The sequence below is a fragment of the Morone saxatilis genome, unplaced genomic scaffold (genome assembly GCF_004916995.1).
Source record: "Morone saxatilis isolate NCDOM2014 unplaced genomic scaffold, NCSU_SB_2.0 Contig11, whole genome shotgun sequence".
In the NCBI taxonomy this organism is placed as follows: domain Eukaryota; kingdom Metazoa; phylum Chordata; class Actinopteri; family Moronidae; genus Morone; species Morone saxatilis.
This window is the reverse complement of record NW_023339663.1, coordinates 29,982,858-30,002,960: the sequence shown is the minus strand read 5'-3', so window position 1 is coordinate 30,002,960 and position 20,103 is coordinate 29,982,858. Positions and strand designations below refer to the sequence as shown.

The 20,103-nt window shown below is 40.4% G+C and overlaps 1 protein-coding gene across 1 annotated transcript in view; it reads left to right on the top strand.

The window, feature by feature from the left end:
• The window catches only part of efl1 (elongation factor like GTPase 1), a gene marked incomplete in the record, with an annotated part of 77,219 nt that overhangs the window by 56,023 nt on the left and 1,093 nt on the right, over nucleotides 1-20,103 (top strand). The window contains 6 exon segments of the mRNA XM_035682222.1: nucleotides 1,274-1,405; nucleotides 2,694-2,841; nucleotides 14,938-15,067; nucleotides 15,315-15,441; nucleotides 16,354-16,558; nucleotides 17,874-18,397. Coding sequence (XP_035538115.1) covers nucleotides 1,274-1,405; nucleotides 2,694-2,841; nucleotides 14,938-15,067; nucleotides 15,315-15,441; nucleotides 16,354-16,558; nucleotides 17,874-18,397 — 1,266 coding nt within the window.

Genomic DNA, 20,103 nt, shown 5'->3' with positions numbered 1-20,103 from the left:
GGCAACCCGGTGGGTTTTAAGAGGTTTTATATATCGAGATCATTTCTATAAAATCCAGACCAGGCCTCTATTGGAGACCTGCATTTATTTGTTAAAACGTGTCGCTACACCAGGCTTTTATATGAAACCCTGCTTTTATTGGAAGTTTTACGGTATTTCTGTTGTGGTCGTAAAATAAGAGGAAAGGAAAGGAAATGTACAGCAGGAACATTAGAGTGAGAATAGCATGGGGCAGTACGTACAGCAGGGGTGTTCACCTATATTTGTCCAAGGGTCAGAATTCTTCTAAGCAAACACTGCCCCACAGCTTGATCAAAAAAGTAATTATGAAATGTAAAATATACATATTTAGACCTAATTAGCCTATTACTGTTTTATATTTATATATACTTTAATATGTGGTCCTAAATTGGATAAATATCTGATGTGTTACAAAGGGACCTCAGTCTGAGCAGTCTTGTCGCATTTCATCTGATTTTTACGTCATTGAAGTGAGACAGACGTCACAATCCTGCGACGGAAGAGGCAGGACGCAGCAATATCAAAACAATGGACGATAGAATGACAGACACCGTTGACATGTGTAGCATCCATATTTACTTCCGTGAACACAGCGTGTGACATCATGTCTTCTTCTGCGCATGCGGGTCACTTCGGGGCCATAGACTGTTCACACTGGAGTCTGATGGCGGTCATATTTAAATTATAATGTGAATAACCACGCAAAAAAATCAGATCTCAGAAAAAAATCGTAATTGAGCATTTAGACCTGCAGTGTAAACGTAGCCAAACTTGTGTATGGTCGAGGCATGGGAGGGACATGGTTTACAGCAAGTACCTCTCATGGCTGTTCAACATTTAAACTTTTAGCGCCATATGATCAAAAAAACTGAACAAGACATATTTTGAATAATATGTGTGAAAGCATTTTTTCATCTCTGTAATTGAAAGTATTTGATTTTTTTTCTTTAATTTCCTGGTCACTTTGTCACAAGAGTTTACTGCAAAGTCATTGTTGAATATTGCTGACCGCTCTTGTGCATTTCAATTATTTTCTCACATTGTCATATTTTGTATTTTGACATAATTTTTATTTCTGAGTGAACTGTTTGTGTTTATATGTCTATAAACATCATATGTATAATTCAGATGATGGTGGCACCAAAAAGGAAATTAACTATTCTTTTAATCAATGAATTTCTTCCCAACTCTGGTCATACCTTAACCCTACTGTAATGTTGTCTAATGTTATGTGTTGATGTTCTCCTATCAGGTATCGGAGGTCTGGAGGACTGCGTCTTGAAGTCGGCCACCCTGTCAACCTCCCCCGCCTGCCCGCCTTTCACCCCACTCAACTTTGAGGCCACGCCCATTGTACGGGTTGCCATAGAACCCAAACATCCAAGTAGGTCCTGGAAGGCAAACACACACCTAGTTTGTTTAATGAAATACATTTGTACAATCACTACAGCCAATATTTTTATTGAATCATGAAATTTTATAGATAGTGTACACCACAACAATTTGAATAACTCTCACATTATGTCCATATGCTACGCACTATGGTCTCCGTGCTTATGTTTCATTTTACTTGATCACAATGAGCACTAACTAACACAAAACTAAGTACTTGGAGCAAATGTGCAATAACAGACAATAAACACCACATAATCACACTCAACACATCAGTCTGGTCATTTAGAACATATTCTGCTTGTTTATGTGTGAGAGTCAGATTATTGGAGCTCATCAATCCTGTGCACAGGACAGGAAAGGGAGAGAGAGAGAGGGGTGCCACGCAGCAAAGTGCCACAGGTTGGATTCAAACCCTGGGCCGCTGCAGCAAGGGCTCAGCCTTGGTACATGTGGCACCAGCTCTACCAGGTGAGCTATCTGGGCACCCCAGATACCAATTTTAGAGGGGAATATCTTTACCAATTTCACCAATTACCTACAGTATATGGCAGCCAATATTGGGGTACTTTTGAACTGGAATGAAAATAATGGATTGTGCACCAGTTTTGCTCCTATGTGACTCTGCAGTGGTACTCAGAAGGCTGTTTTTTAAAACAAATATCTTCATTAAAGAATATTTAAAGCAACATTATGTAAGATTTGGTATTTGTGCGCCTGTTTCAGAGTGCAACACCACTGTGGGTATTGTGAGTCTACATTTATGCAATCACATAGGCCTGAACGCGATTCTGTTTGTTGAGCTATTGATGTCATGCTTCTTTGTGATTGGCTCAGCTGTGTCAGAGCGATGAGACCAGGAGAGTGTGTTTATTAATCACCACACCTTCTGATCTATATTCTACCTCACTCAGCTCATTTGCACTCTTTGCTGTTGCATATACCAACATGAACCAAAACAGCAGGTGAAGACGCCCCCCACACAGTCGGTATGCTCAAGACCTGCCAGCCTGTGATGGTCTTTGTTCTTGCACAATTAGAATTGGACCCTTGTTAGTTTTAAAATATATATATAATTAAAATAATAATTAAAGCATATTCATGAACACCTATATAATTAGCATCAGTCCATTTTAAGGGTTTCCTACAAAAAGCCACCATCCACTGTGCTAGAGTTGCACCGATAGCATTTTCCCTCCCACTGTAGATGCTATGACCAATAATTTGCCAATGCAGACAAATCAATAAATCGTTTTCCACCTTATTTGTTTGTGTGTCAGGTGAGATGCCAAAGCTGGTGCGTGGGATGCGTCTGCTGAACCAGGCAGATCCCTGTGCTGAGGTTCTGATCCAGGAAACAGGAGAACATGTTCTGGTCACTGCTGGTGAAGTTCATCTCCAACGCTGCCTGGACGACCTTAGAGACCGGTCAGTGTGTGTGTGTGTGTGTGTGTCATAGGATTCATTATCCATCTATCTACATCTGATAGCAAATTTTAGCCAAACACTACTTAATTAGGGAGCTAAAGATTGATGAAAATTAGCTAGCTAGTTAGCCAACACTTTGTTAACATTAGCTAACTTAAGTGGTGACTTTATGTCACTTTTATCTTTTAAACTTCTTCAAAACATGGTCGTCTTTTCAACACAGACAGCCTAACACATAGCATGGTGTGTGTGTGTCATCTCCAAATATAGTTATCTGTTCCTGTCTAGTCCACTTTAACAGAAAGTTTCATCCTGTGCATCAGTATTAATAACAGTGCCTTATGTGGTGTCTGCTTTCCTTGTATACCATTTCATACTTCTCCATGTGTGACCTTTACTGTATAATTTAGATTGTCTCTGTGTTTGTCTCTTTTCTGGGCTTCCGTGTAGTGAGTGTGTTCATACACTGAGTGCCCAGATCTGAGAGAGGGAGGAAGGGAAGCAGATCTGTTTCCAATTTCAGCACCATCATTATCTGGCTATCATTACATATTGACTGCTGCCTCTCTCTGTGTGAACGTTGCTGGCTTCCTCAGAAGAACAGCAAGGTCTCACTGACAGGCACAAAGATTTTTAGAGAATTTTCTCAAAGGAAAATGTGGTTTTTGTCCTTGCTTGACTGCTGTGTTCTCATATGACCGCACAGATTCAGACCATGTAGAGATACAGGTTTCTTGCCATTTCCAAAAGAACTCTGGAGCTTCAATTGAGACACCAGCCCCCCCTATAACTTTAAGATATTACATTGCATTGTAAACACAAATAAACATATGGTATAGAGAAACACATTTGTGTTGGAACTAGTTACAAAACAAATATGAATTTGTACATACCCGTGTCTATCGGATAGCCTGGCTAGAGCTTTGTTTGCTGACTTGTTGTACCGGAATGTGGTCAACTCGGGTGTAATGTCATTCCCAGCCTTGACTTCCGAATTCTGAGGTAAATAGAACGCACAATAAGTCCCGCCCCTTTTGGAACCTCTGCCAACTTCCTCCTTTTCTTTTTCATCCCTCCATCTACTGTAGCTTTAAACTACAGCTGCCTGGAGAAATCACCCCAACCACACTCTCTACACTGACACCAAAGTTACAGCTTTCCTAATTTTACTAATACGATCAGCCGCAGCCAAGACTCACTGATGCACGTGGGGAGTGAAGGCTGGCCCGTTTGGTCCGATCCAACAGACGAGCTTACTGTAGCCTCGCAACTGGGCCTGAATCACGTTAGATGCTGGTGTCTGGATGAACAGCACAGTAGACACCAGTGCCAGAGCAGGTTTGTTGGTAGCAGAACATTCTGACCACCAGGTGCTCACAATGTTATGGCTGATTGGTGTACATATATAGGTGGGAAGTATTGATTAAAGGAGAATGCATCCGTCATTTATGTAATCCACTGACGTACTGTGGCCCTTTTATTTTTCTAGCATGACTCTCTTTAATGACTTTAAGTTTGAGGTGAACACATTTTGACAGTGTGACAAGAATCCTTATTCTCCCACAGATTGCCTGTACATGTCCTGTACAGTCTTTGATAGCATGTTGTTAGCTTTAACTGTATATTGGCATGTGAAAAGCATGCATCGGTTTTTTGATGTCATCTATTTATTTGTGAAGACAGTTGCTTTGGAAAACTGTGCCTGTGTCTTCATTCATCTCAGCTGTTGCCATCTCAGCGGGGGAATAGAATTTAATCAGTCAATACACAGGAAAGTCAGAGCAGCCTCTCCCCTGGCACTGCTGCTGAAATGATAATCACACATTATATCAGATAGTTAGCAGTGTGTATTTTTGCATGTTTCTAGTCGTGTGTGCGTTTGTATAAACTAACTGAAACCTGTTGCATGATTTAGAAATATAAATTATGATAGGGAAGCTGATTGGGAGATTTGATTGCTAATTGGTTTTACATATATGACAGACAGACGGCAGAGCTACTGTGAAACCTTTTGTTTTGAAAAGTTTATATATACAAAATTCACTTACTAATGGATGTCACACTAGAGCACAAGCATCTTAAACCAAACGCTGGCACAGACATTAAATAAAACTCACGAAAACTGTATTTGTTAGTCTTCCCACAGTCTCAATCAATCACTAACACTGGTTTGGTCAAAATAAACTTGAGAAAATATTTGTGAAAAGGGCTGCAATGACCACAACGTAAGCTGACATTATCTTAAATGCACCCGTCAAAGTACAGATTGATTGATATTCTAACAGCTTGTTATATGTATGTAGCTTGTATGTATGGCGTGTGCGTGGCCAAACATCTGGATTTTTATTTCAGCATCCATGTTAACAGATTAGAATGGTCTCATGCCGGTCTCATGCCCATCTCAGCTGCGTCTGCAGAGTCGAGGCCTACCAAAAGCTGCACAGCAGTTTCAGTGGCTCTACTCAGCTGCATACAGAGCAGACTGGCTATGGAAACAAACCACAGAGAGGCTGTGATAGCAATACAGGCATATAAATGTTTTAAATATCATGTGTATAACCTTTAGCGTTAGCTTGTAAATAGCAGTCAGCTGTGCCGATCAGCTCTGTGTCAGGTTATGCTCTGGCGTTTCTCTGTCCAGGTCCCAGCTTTCAAATAATACACGTGTCTGATTTGGTTCCGGGTATTACATTTCCAGGTCCCGGACCTGTGAAGACCTCTATTACAGACCTGGTCCCTTCATAATGAATTGTAATGACTTTAGGAATTTTCATCTAGTGCCTTCAACTGTGACAAAATAACCACAGGACCAATGGCATTGTCATTAGACTCGGCTATTCGTTGTGTTTAGTGCTAATTGGCAAATTCTAGCATGCAGACATACTAAACTAAGATTGTGACCATGGTAAACATTAACTGCTAAATTTCAGCATGTTAGCACTGTCATTGTGAACATGTTAGTATGCTGACATTAGCATACAACTTAAAGACCCACTATGCCTAAGTACAGCCTCATAGAGCTGCTAGCATGACTGTAGACAAGACTTGAAGTCTTGTTTGACATTACTATGCTTTAAAAGGTCTTCTTGTGTGTTGAAACCTTGATAACGTCGCCTCATACCTCAGACACTTTGTTCTGAATTATTGACTGGAATTGATTGAATGGGCATATTGACCAAATCACTCTTCCACTTGTAAATGCAATAAAGAGACAGTGGAGATTGATTCAACCAACAGGTGGACTGGAAATGAGCAGAAACACAGACAGAAACATTAACTCAAAGCAAATGATTCAATGGAGCAGGTTTCTTCTCAAGGATCTGTGTTTGGCTCCACTTATTGGCCTTTCTCCCAGATCCTGCCTCTCTGTGCTTCATCAGATGGACGTCATTACTACAGTGATGAGTGGTGCCTTGTTTTCACCAGACCTAGTGCCTGGCATTCAGGCTAGAGAGCTGAATTTTTGTCTCATCACCTCAGAGAGTTCTTTTCCTCCTGCTCTCAGACTGCTTTCAGAGCTGTTTGGCAAAGTCAAGTCAAGGTGGCCTCTAATATGACTTTTACACAGGAGTGACTCCCATCTAGCCACTCTACTATACAGGCCGGATTTCTGAGAGCCACAGAGATAAAGGTCCTCCTTACAGGTTCTGTTATCCCTGCACCTAAAGGGTCATGTAGACTCACCGTTGCCGACCTGTTGCGCAACAACGTGACGTCACAGGAGCACCGTAACTATTTATACTTGCGCTGGTGGTCGCGACACTAGTTGCAGTCTTCTCCTGAATCAGAGTGTTTTTTGGTGGGGTGGGCGCAACTGAGAGAAGGGCTACCGTCGTCTGCGGCCAAAAAGTCCTGTGCGCTAGGCGAGGGAGTCTACGTCATTTTGACGTCACAGTGTCGCGCGACAGGTCGCAAACGGCGAGCATACTGGGGCCTTAATGCTACATGGTCCAAACTTTTGTCCGGAAACTGGTGAAAGAATTTTTTGTTTTGCGTGAATCAAAGTACTGGCCTCAAAGAGCATTCAATTGTACAATTCTATGCGCCTAAGTCATGCTGCCACACTTTTGGTCTTTGTCAGTTCCTCCGGGATTTCATTGGTTTTTCTTGCAGAGAGATTGCTGTGGTCTAGAATGCCTGATTTCATGGCAGCTTTTTTAAAGAATTGCGATGCATGTTGTGATGTTTTTAAGCTTTTTAAATGTTTTATTTTTTTTGCAATGAAATTGCAGGAGAACATGAAAATTGCAAAAACATTTTTGTATAATTGTAGGCACCTTTTCCCATATGTAGTGGCTTAAACAAAGAAACTGAATTTACCATTACACCAGGTAAATGTTGCTCATGTCTGCATCTTCACATCAAGAAACAAGGAAGTGAGGTTGGTGACGTACGGCGAAACTACAGTGATAGGTAAAATTTGTGGAAAACTTTGCCATGATTAGACAAAATTACAGGGTCTTGCAAAAATCATGGGGGTTGGTAGGATTTGCGTTTATTGTGTGTGCAGTGTGTGTAGAGCTGCAGCTGTGCAACAAATGGCAGCCCAAATATTTTTCATTTGAATTCATGTTCTTGTACATTTTGAAAGTCTGGTGGGGGTGACTTTTGACATGTAAATTATTTTTTCTGAGTTCTTTCTTAGAAGCAATGATGGAAATAGCTTGTCATTACAATTTTGCAAAAGTCTATCTACCCACATCATGTTTCTAGCTTTAACCGAGTTGTCTTAGTTGCCTATATCTAACCAGTGTTTGAGATTAGTTGTTTTTGTAGCAGGCATATGGGTCATTGTGTAAGCACTGTCAGGATATTTATGGTAGGTACTGGCATCCCCTTTGCACTGCATCAGGTTCAGTTAAAATGTTTTACAATATTCTAACTTAAAGACAAAACTGCCATCACATCTGACATCACATTTTAAACATTTAAGGGATACAGTTCCTAATGTTGTGAGCAGCTGTGGCCCTGCTGCTCTCTGTCTGTTTTTTACTCAAAAGCTAAAACTGCTAGATTACATTTCTCTGGATAGTTGCTTTGACTGTTTCTTTTTTAACCATGTAAAGTACCTTTTAAAGAGATATTTTATAATCCTGTGTAGGAAACAGAGCACCAACCTCCTTATCTGAAATAATCAGTCAAACATGCGTGCCTACACCCATGATATGTGTTAAATGTCCATGTACGTATGTACGTATATAACACATGAATGTACATGCGGTGTGGTAGGGGCATTTTAAGTAGTACTACCACATGCACATGCCAACACACCAACAACAACAAACACACATAGCTGAAGAACACTCAAACAGCACTTTTTATCTGTGTTTTACACTTAATTATACACTTTATGTAAAGACAACAAGACAACGACTGTGCTCTCACGCTGAAATCTGAATCTACAGCAAAGTTTAAGACTAAAGTTAAAAGTCAGACAGAAGTAGAAAATTTCTTGCTGTCCATTTTGTTGCTGACAGACTTTCTCAGCACTCCAGCTGAAAATGAGAATCTTGTAAAGGGTTCTTAAATATGCACTTGTATATATTATCATGCAGAAACTCTGAGGCTAGAGCTGCATGTCCTAGGCAAAAGCTCAGCATCCTCACCAGTAGTACACATGGAAAAAAAGAAATAGCATTGTTCTTACTGCTGTGTAGAGCTAGGTAGTCTTAGTATTATAAGAATGACAAGGTAAAAAAGGGGAATAAGACCATTCATAACATTACTCTGTTTGAGTGCTTAGCTTACATCAGGGGTGTTCAACTGCTTCTGTATCCTACACATCAGTCCTTTAATGGGGCAGTTGGTGGGATTTGTCTGGAGTGAAATGTACTAACACTCCAAAACATTTTCTAAGCCTACAGTAAAACTGAATAGATAACTATTACTGATCGATAATCATCTATCATATATTTATAGAGGTATAAACGTATGCAGCGAGGGTCAGTATAAATATAGAAGACTAGGAAGAGATGGAATGATTAAAGGTTACTGCCAGTCCAGTTGCCATCATGTGTTATCGATCAGTGATCAAAAATGTCATGTTAATGATCACTGTCTGTGCACACCCCTCTTTGTGAGACCTTATGTCAAATTACAGCTGAAATTGATGATGTGTGCTGTTTTGCATATTTGGAGACATATACATATATAGTAGCAAAAACTTGCTTTACAAATATGATGCAGTGTAATACAATTGAACACACTAAAGCTTCCAAAATGACCACAGTGTTAAATCAACATCTTTATAAAAAAAAATGACAAAAGTTGGATTTAGTAGGGGACTGCTGTATTGGATTTCTTTACAATACACAGGGGGGGTTATTTTTCTGGTCACTCAGTGACAGATGAAGATAGCATAAAAATACAAATAATTTATTGATAATTGTTATTCCTACAGTTAATTGGTTCTTTTGGCTGTCTGAGGCACGATTTGGCAGTAAACCTCTGTCTGCCATGTCAGTGTTAGTCAAATGGATGAGGATTCCACTCTGTGGCCTGTTGCACTGTATTTGTGGGATTCAGCTGAAGAAAGGAGGCCATGTGTAATGCTGCTGCTATGTTTAGAGCCAGGCCAGACAGCTCTGGACAGAGATGGCAAAGGAGGACAGGGGCTGGCCTACTGGCTCCCTACTTAGCTCTCAGGGTGACTTCCTTATTGGCTGGGTGGCTGGCTTCATGGTTCACCAGATGACTACATCACTAGCTTGTTGTTTGGTTTGTTGACCCATTTGATAGCCCGTTAGATGTCTTGTCAGCTAGTCGACTGGCTCATAAACTGGTTGCTCAGCTAGCCGATCGTGTTGGCTAGCTCATTGGCTGGTTAGGTGGCTGGTTGGCATGTCTGATGGCAGTCTGAGCCCTTTGTGACATCGCTGGCAAGCAGCCTGACCTGCAGTGTGTCACACTCAGAATAAGGTCAGCGCTACGCAGCCACTCGAGTAAGCACGAGACTGTGACATCACAGCTTCAGCACTCTAAGGGTATTATCTCTCTCTTGCTCTCTCTCCCTCCCTCCCTTCGTCTCTCTCTCTCTGTCCTCAGAACTGGGTCAGGTGCCAAGTATTCAGATGCTGTCCAAAGTCCAAAGCAGGTCTTCTAACTCTCTTCTTAGCCTTCTCTGTCACCGTGTTTATAATAAACTGCAGATTGCTGCATATTTGTGGGTGCTCTCTGCAGTTCACACGGTTTATACACATTAGAAACAGGTTCACTTGTTTCTATCATTCCTTGGAAAATACCTCACTACTGATACCAATATTAAAAACACTTTTACTCACACTGGCGTTCCAAAGAATTGCCTGCCACAAAACCTTGATTCAGTCAGATGGCTGCTTTGTATTAATAGTATTTATGTTAAGTGTTTGCAAAAGAAGTCATGTTTTTTATACATCAACTCAACCAGTTCAACCAGACTGACAACTGAAAGCAACAGTTCAATATGAATATAAGAAATATAAGAAATCAGCAGTCATTGGTAACTGGAAGCTTAGCATCAAAATCTGTGCAGATTGTACGGGTTCCTGTTTCACTGTCAGTGGACAATAGTGTCTCTAACAAGCTGGAAGTAACACATATAACACACAGCAAAGCTATTCTTTAAACTTCAGAAGAGAGGCTCATTGATGCTTTTCTGGACTGAAAAACTAATTCAAATTTAAAGGATATTTGGGGTGAAAAATGATTACAACAGTATTCCGTCTTCTGGGGCCAGATGTATCATATAATAGCCATTATTGAAGGAAAGAAGAAAAACAAAAAAAATCACAGGTGATCACATATTTTAACATGTAAAACCAGTTGCTATTAAGAACCATGTTTCTGCTGGTATCCCTACCCTGCAGCTATTGTAAAAAGGCTCTACATATTATATTAGTCACAATTATTGGTGAAATTCCATTGTCAGAACAATCATAATTGAATTTTAATAATACAATTAATAATATATTGGCCACCGATATATTATAAATCCCTAAAGCTTCATATGACCATACTTATCCTTTGGATGGGCTCTGGACATGCTTTCTGGAGTACAGCGTTGGATACCATTTCAATATTTACATAGATCTACAATAAAGCTGCGTTAACATAATTATTTGGCCACTCAGAGGCTGTGGAACAAGCTGTAAATACAACATTTGACATAAAAACACAGATTACATTTGGCTTGGTGTTTGGACAGGTAGTGGACAGTGGCTTCATCCAAGCTAGTTGCCCGATAAAACAGAGTTAAAGGGCCAGGAAACCAAAACAATGGGCTAAAATACGCCTAAACTGCAGAGTTGGTGACAGGGACAGTGAGTGACTGGGATTACCTGTCTTCTGTCCTGTTTTCAGTTTTTTCCAATGCTAGATTAGTTGATCATGTATTAGTCTGTGTGTGTTCGTAATGCTGTCTCAGCCCTGTGTCTGCACCACCTTAACACAAATATAAACACAGACTTCTTTTTAGGAAAGACCCAGTGACCCCTGGGTCAGCCAAGAAGCTTCTGTGTTGTTCAGTAAAGCTTATAATGCAGACAGACGGCCTAATCAGTGTGGATGTTCCATCTTGTGTAGAAAGCCAACATGCGTTTTTGTCGTGACAGTATAAACCTAAATCACATTGACCTCAAACAATGTAGTTATTTTATTTGTTATTTGTTTATTTTTAGGCAAGTTAATATTGATCCAATTTTAAAAATGTGCTAGGGTAAATTTCTGTCAATATGTTTGGATTGAAAGGACAAAGCTGGTGATATTTTATGTTTATTATCCTACTAAAGACGTACTTCTTTAAAAACGCATCAGAAATATATCATTGTTTTATAAAAGGCTGTTTTTTTCTCACACTGTAGTTTTTAGTAATCATTTATCAAACAAGAGAAAATAGTACATTTGTTGGGAACTATTTTTAGCAGCGGATTAATCCACATTTGCTGCTCTAGTCCAGTGAGTATTTTTGGCAGCAAAACAGTGTGTTTGGGATTGACTTAAATAAACTAGAGTAAGTGTTTTGCCAAGTGCTTGCTTATGGTGGAAACTGTTGGGTCTCTAATTATATAAGGAGTTTGTTCTAGACCTAGTGTCCTGAGATAACATTTGTTATGAATTGGCGCTATACAAATAAAACTGAATTGCATGTGTTCTTATAGCTGCAGTAAGTAACTTTTATAAAAATAACAATTTGTCATATTTGCTGAAATTTTCACTGTGTCCTGACAATAGTACACAAGACAGGTGAAACAGTCAACATTCCTGCTGGCAATCCTCGAAGTGCTCCTAATGGTATTGGAATGAGATTAACAATTAACATTCTTCTAGCTTCCACCTCAAAGTTCTTTTATATCTTTCTTGGCTCTTGATTGGTTGTTTTCATTCAGGCCCGGTGGATTCTTAACAAATGCATTAGGGAGCCAGATGAACCTGATTTTTTCCACAGATTATCTGTCTCATGTACTGCTGTCAGAACACAGTGAAGATTTTCGCAATAATGACAAAAAGTTATTTTTATAAAAGTTACGTACTGAAGTTTTAATAGTTTTTGGACAAAAATACAAGTCTGTGGCACAGAGGAAGCACATATAGTAGGATCAATTCATTGTGGGTCATAGTTAAATTTCAAGGGATTTTTTGACAAGGAAAAAAACTATAGAATAGCACCAGACTGAACCTTTAACAAATGTTAACCTGCAGCAACTTAATTTCTTTTATTCACTTGGGGGAAGCGGAAACAAATTGTGAACATTGTGAACCTGCATTTTTCAAAAACAAGGAAAAAATTGCTAGATTACTAGACCGACCAGTAAATTTATGACAGTCTGTGAGCCAGTGCTGTCCTGTATTGTCCAAAAAATGTCTGGTTCTGGAAAATGATTTATCAAAAAGAGTAGGAACCCTGATTAATCTGCACATTACTTTCCTATTTATATATCTGATATATAAAACAACAGAAAACAGTGAAAATTGTCCTTCTCAATATCCTAGATCACTAAGAGACATATTGTTTTGTCTGAGCAACAGTCCAAACCCCAGAATACTGAACACTATAATGTACTTCTTACAATTTAAAACCTAGAGTCACCCAGCTTTTGGCTTTTTTGTTTGAAAAATGATTCAAATGATTAAGCAATTCTTTAAATCGTTCTAGATTAACTTTCTCTCAAATGGTTAATGATTTCAGATCTACATTTGTCCAATTTAAAAAATAAAAATAAAAAATAAAAAATCTAACAGCTGATATAATGGTGTGGCCACTGCTGAAGCCTGTGTGCACTGTGTCTGTGAATGAATTGAACAGTCCACAGTGGCAGAGCGCTCCACTGCAGTGTGTTATTGTTATATTAATATTTACAGCGTCCCACAAGGATATATCTAACGGTGCTATGTGTTGTTCATAAGCCTTGACTCCTCCAAGATAGATTTAAAGCAGAGACACAGCAAGGACATGAATCAGGAGAGGCAAAATAAATTGACTTTGGCTCAGTATAGCCTTCAGCACTTTAATGTCTTCTTTTATTTGGGATATAAAAAAGACAAGTTCTCTCATATATCTGAAATGGTGTCTTGTTACCTGTGTGAAGGAGGTTTTGTGTTGCCCCTATTAGTCTTTCTGTCAGCAGGATATCTCAGAAACAACTGACAATTGTAAGAATATTTACTACACAGATAAGTCTTTGGGCAATTGATTTAATATTGGTGTTAATGTTTTTTTACTCCTAACTATGACTGTAATTCAGATATAATTTTGACTCCAAATCCTAGAAGTATGTTTCCCAGAAATGTCTTCATCATTCTCTCGTAGTTTGTCCCTAGTTAGGTCTTGTTGCCAAAACCAGCAATAGAGTTCACTCCAGTGTTAGCTGTAGAGTCTGTAGATAAGTACTTAAAAGGGAATATGAGCATTTTCTTATTGCTGATGGATCAAGTTTGTCAGTTCTCACTTGCTGTTTTACTTTCTTGATGGCCTTTCATAATTGCTTTAAAGGTCCAGTGTGTAACAATTTAAGAGGACTCTGTTGTCAGAAATTGGAATATAATATTCAAGGTATCCGGTTTTCATCTAGTGTTATGCAACTCGACCTGACTATACGAAATTGTTGTGTTTTTGTTACCTTAGAATGAGCTGTTTTTATCTACAGAGGGAGTGGGTCTAATCTGACTGCACTGGGTGGTGTGCTACACAGAACCATCTGGGAAGTAATTATTGGAAACTGTATGGAAAAGGCATTTTCAAAAAATACTCAGCAGGTAATTGGATGAACCATTTGTCTTTCACCGTAAACTTCAACCAATCAGATCAACAAACCATATAACACAGTCAACCTCTTACTGAAGCCAGTCGGGAGAAGAGAGAAATCATCTTTTCCATGACAAAAAGCCTTCGGTATATATATAGTCATGGGATGTCCAGAGGGTAGCGTGGAGACTTTAAGGGGTGGCAGAATGATCTGCTGATTTAATCACAATCACAAAAATCAATTTTAGCTTGGAAAAGCCCCCAAATGAAGAGATTTGAACTCAAAAACATTATTGTGTGAATAGAAATATCTAATGGTGGCAGTAGAAATCAGTACATTGTTTTATTTCCAAATCTTCAGACATTTATACAAATGGCATTTTTCATTGAGTCTAAAATGTGGCCAAACATTCATTTCTGTTCAAAAACATTATTTTTAGAGTTAGTCCAAATTAAAGTGTTAAATTGGACAGCAAACTGGGGTGGCAGCACAGGTGACCGGGCATATCCCCCTACGTCCATTCCTGTTCTCGCCTGATGATTCTGTGATCTAATGACTGCAGTTGCCTTGCAAGGTTAGAGGTCCTCTTCTACAGAATCTGCCATGATGAACCACCGTGCTGTAGATAGGGCCTTTCAGAGTTTTCACACATTTCATGGCCACTGTAGTTTCTCCTACACGCTTAGAAGGCTGAGCTCTATTCACATGGTTGCAATCTGCAACTTCATTAGATGTTTAGACGTTTTTTATCATTTTAGGTCTTTATTAGTCACTTATGTTTTTATATGAATTTAATGTGGGTGAATATGCACAATGGGGATCACATTATCTGTCATTAGTAACAGGATTTTCACTTCTTCTTCTCGTCTTTTTAAAGGTTTGCTAAAATTGAGATCAGCGCATCCAAGCCCATTATTCCATTCAGAGAAACAGTGGTTCGTCCTCCAAAAGTGGACATGGTGAATGAAGACCTGGGCAAGCAACAGAAAGTAGCCATCATTCACCAGGTGAGGCAACCCTACAGTCACATAACCAGTTCATGAAAGCTTCTATTTTTGCTGTTGCGAGCACTTTGTATCTAGGTTTTTGCTGGGAAATGGCACACAGGAGATGATGTCTTTTACAGAACTGTGTGTTGAAGCAACTTGTTTTAAATCACCAGGGCAGAAAAAATTGGAAAATTGAGCCATTAAAAGGAGCAGATTTGTTGGATTTGCTTAACACAGCCCTCACCATGTCTGTATGTGTTGGTAGGTGAAAGAAGAGGTCACTCAGGGCCGTTCGTCTGACACCCTGCATGTGGATCCTAGTGGTCTTGTCACCGTCACCATTCCCAACAGAATGGCCACTGTGAGCGTCCGAGCAATTCCCCTACCAGAGGGTAAGACCTGGACACACATCAAGCAGGCTAATGGTCTGTTTACACAGTTGTTTACACAAAGAGAAAGAGTTGAAACCCTGTCTACTTCCACACCTACACTCACTGAGGGATGGAAATTGATTCATTGATATCAGTACCACGATCGATTCTGCTTATTGGTTCGAATCTTTGTTGGTTCCCTTGCTGATTCCTGATCAATTTCCTGTGTGGAAAAAAAACTAGACCTTTACATGTTTTCAGCATCGGCGCACCTGTTTTATTATCTCTGAGTCTGGACACAGTGTAGAACAAGAGAGGATTTATCTATTACCATGTTATATTTGATCTTTGAGTCTTTTTGAAAACAATTGTAGACAATTGTCTTTTTTGGAAAGTGACGTCAATTGTCAAATAACCGCCCAAAAGTTCACTGGTACTCCACTACCCAGCATCAGTGATACAGGTGATGTGAGGTGGCTGCACAGAGCATAAACAATACTAAAAGACAGCACCCACCCAAGCCACAGCCTGTTCTCCCTGCTGCATTCTGGGAAGAGATACAGAAGCTTCTGCTGGCATACCACCAGACTTAAAGACAGCTCCTTCCCTCAGCTCTCTTTTTATTTTTATGACTCGTTAATCAATTTTTATGTTGTTATTAAAAGTAGCATTAAGGGATCTATATCTAAAATTCATCATGATAACAAAATGACCTTGAACCATGAAATGAAGCACCCCTGTGACTGCACCTAAACCATGCTTGGTTTTATTCCAACAAGGGAGTGATGTATATCTTGGGATCCCAATGACAGCAGTTAACTGTGTGTTTGAATAGAAAACCAGTGTGTGAAAACTTGAAAACTTGAAAACACTGAAACTAGAATCATGAAGTGTGTCATACCTTTATTTCACTGTTCCATGAAACCATGTCAGAGGTGACTCACTTGTTGGAGAGAAGCACAGAGCTGATTCAGACTCTGGAGCAGGTGAACGTGTCCCTGAGGGAGGGGAAGACTGTGGATGTCAGCCTCAGGACCCTGGAGGCCATTGCTGGACTCAAGGCCCAGCTGGAGAACCTGCTGCAGGGGAGGAAGTGGAGGAACGCTGTGGAGCGTATCTGGGCCTTTGGGCCTCGCAGGTTTGTTTCACATGGACTGTAACTCCTCCAGGATACATTTATAGCAGAGACACAGCAAGGACAGGAATCAGGAGAGGTTAAATATATTCAGTTTGGCCTTGCAGATCTGACACAGACTGTAGTGCTGGATATTCCCTGGCTTTTAAGAATTAAACATAATCAATTAGCTGAAAAAAGAAAGCATGACTATCCAGTTCTCTGCCTCAATAAATAAATGAGAATTAGCTTAGTGCTAGTGTAATGTTTAATATGAATGGGGATGAACACACAGAGAATCATCACAACCTCTGTTCTTCCCCTAAGCTCTACAGAGCATTTTAGTCTCTTTCCACTCAGGTTTTTGGTTTTATGGCCCCCAACTTCACTGTTTTGATTCAGTCTCACAGTTCTCATCATCCTTCCAGCCACAGCATTAAAATAAACCTACTGTACACTAGCTGCCCAGCACCAAACAGCAAACTGAGAGTGGCTGGTGAACATAGAGACTTTTCTCAGGAGCTGGTGGAGGCTAAAACGGAGCTAAAAGAAGAGTGAATATTGGAGCATTCATCAGGTGGACATAAACATGACTCCAAATGAATGTTATTGTTGCTTTGTGTCTGCTTGATATTTATATAATAAATTGTGTGCTATCGTGTATGTCATTGTTGTCTTGAATCTGAATGAATACAGCTTTTAAATGTAAAATATATATTTTTTGTCACTAGGGGATCTCTCACATCAAAACAAAATCAAAGACAATGTCTGATGACATGTTGAAGTAGCGTGGGATCATGGGAGTCATTGCAGTCAGCTTCTCCTGGTTAGGATTCCTTCAGTGTTCATTGTTCAAGTGGTTCAGAGGGTCCTCCTCTCCAAAACAAACAGACCTGCTGATTAAAACCACTAAACACACTGAATAAAGCAGTTCCACCTTAAAAACCTCACTGTCTCTCCCCCACGCTCTGGTGGAACAGACTAGGACACTCCTGAAGGGCTGCGAGCCCGAGCTGCCTGCTAACGTTAGCTCAGATTTGGTTCGTCTGATACAGCTTCTTATGAGTCCAGCTTCCGTCGATGACTAAAAATCCTGTCATCCGGCTCAAAATCTAGAGTATAAAAGCACCTAATCTAAAACAGTGGATGGTAGAAAAATGTGGCTTCAAACTGGATTACGCAACAGTCATGTACTCGACAGCATTTTTGAACAGACAACACGAACGCTAGAGGGGGAATATGCACGCCACTAAAGACAGGCGGACCCGGTGAACTCAGCGTTACCTGAATATGAGAGATTTCTCTGAGTTACTCACCATGTTACTGTTGTTGTTTTCAGGTATGGTCCCAACTTTTTGCTGAACAGCGTGGAGGGCTACCAGCGGCTCTCAGTGTGGCACTGTCTGGGCAGGGGAGACAGAGCTGGCCAGGCTGGAGCTGCTGTTATACGAGACTTTGATAACAGCATCGTCAGCGGCTTCCAGCTAGCAACTCTGTCGGGACCCATGTGTGAGGAGCCCCTGATGGGAGTTTGCTTTTCTGTGGAGAGGTGGGACGTCCAGCCTTCAGCCATGCCACAGCACCAAGACTCCTTAGAGGAGAACACTATATCACATGAGGCTTTAGCCGACAGCAGAGTGGAAGGAAGTACTAAGATACCTTCAGAGGTGGAGGGCACTGTGGCAGGGCAGAGCCAGGCCAGGCGCAGGCCAGAGGCTGCCTCTGCAGACTGCTACAGGCCAGTTTCCGGCCAGCTCATCGCTGCCATGAAGGAGGCCTGCCGCCACGCCTTCCAGGCTCAGCCCCAGAGGCTCATGGCTGCCATGTACACATGCGAGATCATGGCCACCGCTGAGGTGCTGGGTAAGAGAGCAGTGTCAACAAACTTATGCCACACAAAGACGATATTTTAGGCCTGAGATTTCTGCTTCCACCTTAGTATATTGAAGTAAAGTCAAGTCAAGTCAACAGCAACTTGTCCTTCCAGTGTAACAGTTTCTGTGAAGCATCCACAGAACACACTTTGGTAGAAAGTAATTCCCATGAGAACTGTTCAGAATGAGGTGTTTGGATTACCTACAGGAACACTGGTTGTGGAGAGTCCCATTCACCTTCATTGTATTGAGGTGGAGTCTCAAAAATCTCAAAACCTGGACAAATAAAACCTTCCATTATGTAGCATATGATTTAAACTGAATAAGCTGATGGGGTTCAGTATGTATGTGATTGGCTTTTGGTGGGGCTTTAGTTTATTCTATTAGTACAGAAACAACACAAAGAAGTTGATCATTATCTTCTGAAGAATGTGGTCTTGCTGCACAGATGTCACTCACACCACACTGAGATCTGATCACAGTGTGAGCCAGATTTCATCTCCAGATATGATGGGTCTGATTGCGTACCATTTACACCTTGTATTAACAGTCATTTTCCCTTCTCCAAATATAATATCTACGTACAACTCTCAGAACCAGGCCATTCTAGTTGCTTAGATGTCCATGAAATGGGAAGAATGTAAAAAATTATATTCAGCAGTTGGTAGGCAAGGTAAATGAATTTGATCATTACATCACAGAATCAAATCAATTGTGTTTGGTTATGGGAGGAAAGGGGGAGGGGCAAATAAGTCAGCTTTATGATGCAGAACTTTAGTCAGAAATCTGCCAGAGCTCAGCAGTGTCTCGTCTCCTCGTCTTCTCCCTGATTATGGGAGACGCCTGGAAGAAGCTGAACTCTGCAATTTCCACAACTACCTGCAACACCTCCTGCAGGAAGCCAATGCAGCACCATGCTGACACTATATTTCTTTACATCCTGCTGTCTTGCCTCTCTCTGCTCACTGTGGCTCTGAACCTGCTGGTCATCATCTCTATCTCCCACTTCAGGCATAAAGATTCACTTAGAACCTAAAATATAATGTCAAGCACTTAATTTTAGGAGTGAAAAAAAGGGACATTGTCACATTGGCATGAAAATATAATCATTTGATTTTTTAACAATTTACATATATTGCTTTTAGCATTTAAAATACTTGCATAGTATTACTCTGGTTACTACAACTGACTCTGCAGCCATCAGGGAACATATTGATGATATGAATGTTGTAAGCTGACTTCTCTCTAACCTTCCCCTCTACTACAGTAGTTACAGTAAAATACAAAACTGGTACTTTTACTTCATCTGTTTTCCAGGATTTTGAGCTATATAAAAATGTTACTATGTGCTATACTGTATTATGTGGACATAATTAGTTTATTTGACTGTTTATAATGTTACAGACTTCCATAACTGTTACATATAATAACATGTTTAGTGATGATATTCTCTTTCTCCAGGCAGCTCCACACCCCCACCAACCTTCTCCTCCTCTCACTGGCTGTCTCAGACTTCCTCGTTGGCCTCCTGCTGATGCCGCTTCAAATCCTCTTTATAGGGGGCTGCTGGTTTTTGGGGAGCTTGATATGTGCACTTTTTTACTATGCCTCTTTTATCCTTACATCTGCCTCAGTAGGAAACATGGTGCTCATATCAGTTGACCGATATGTGGCCATTTGTGACCCTTTGTGTTA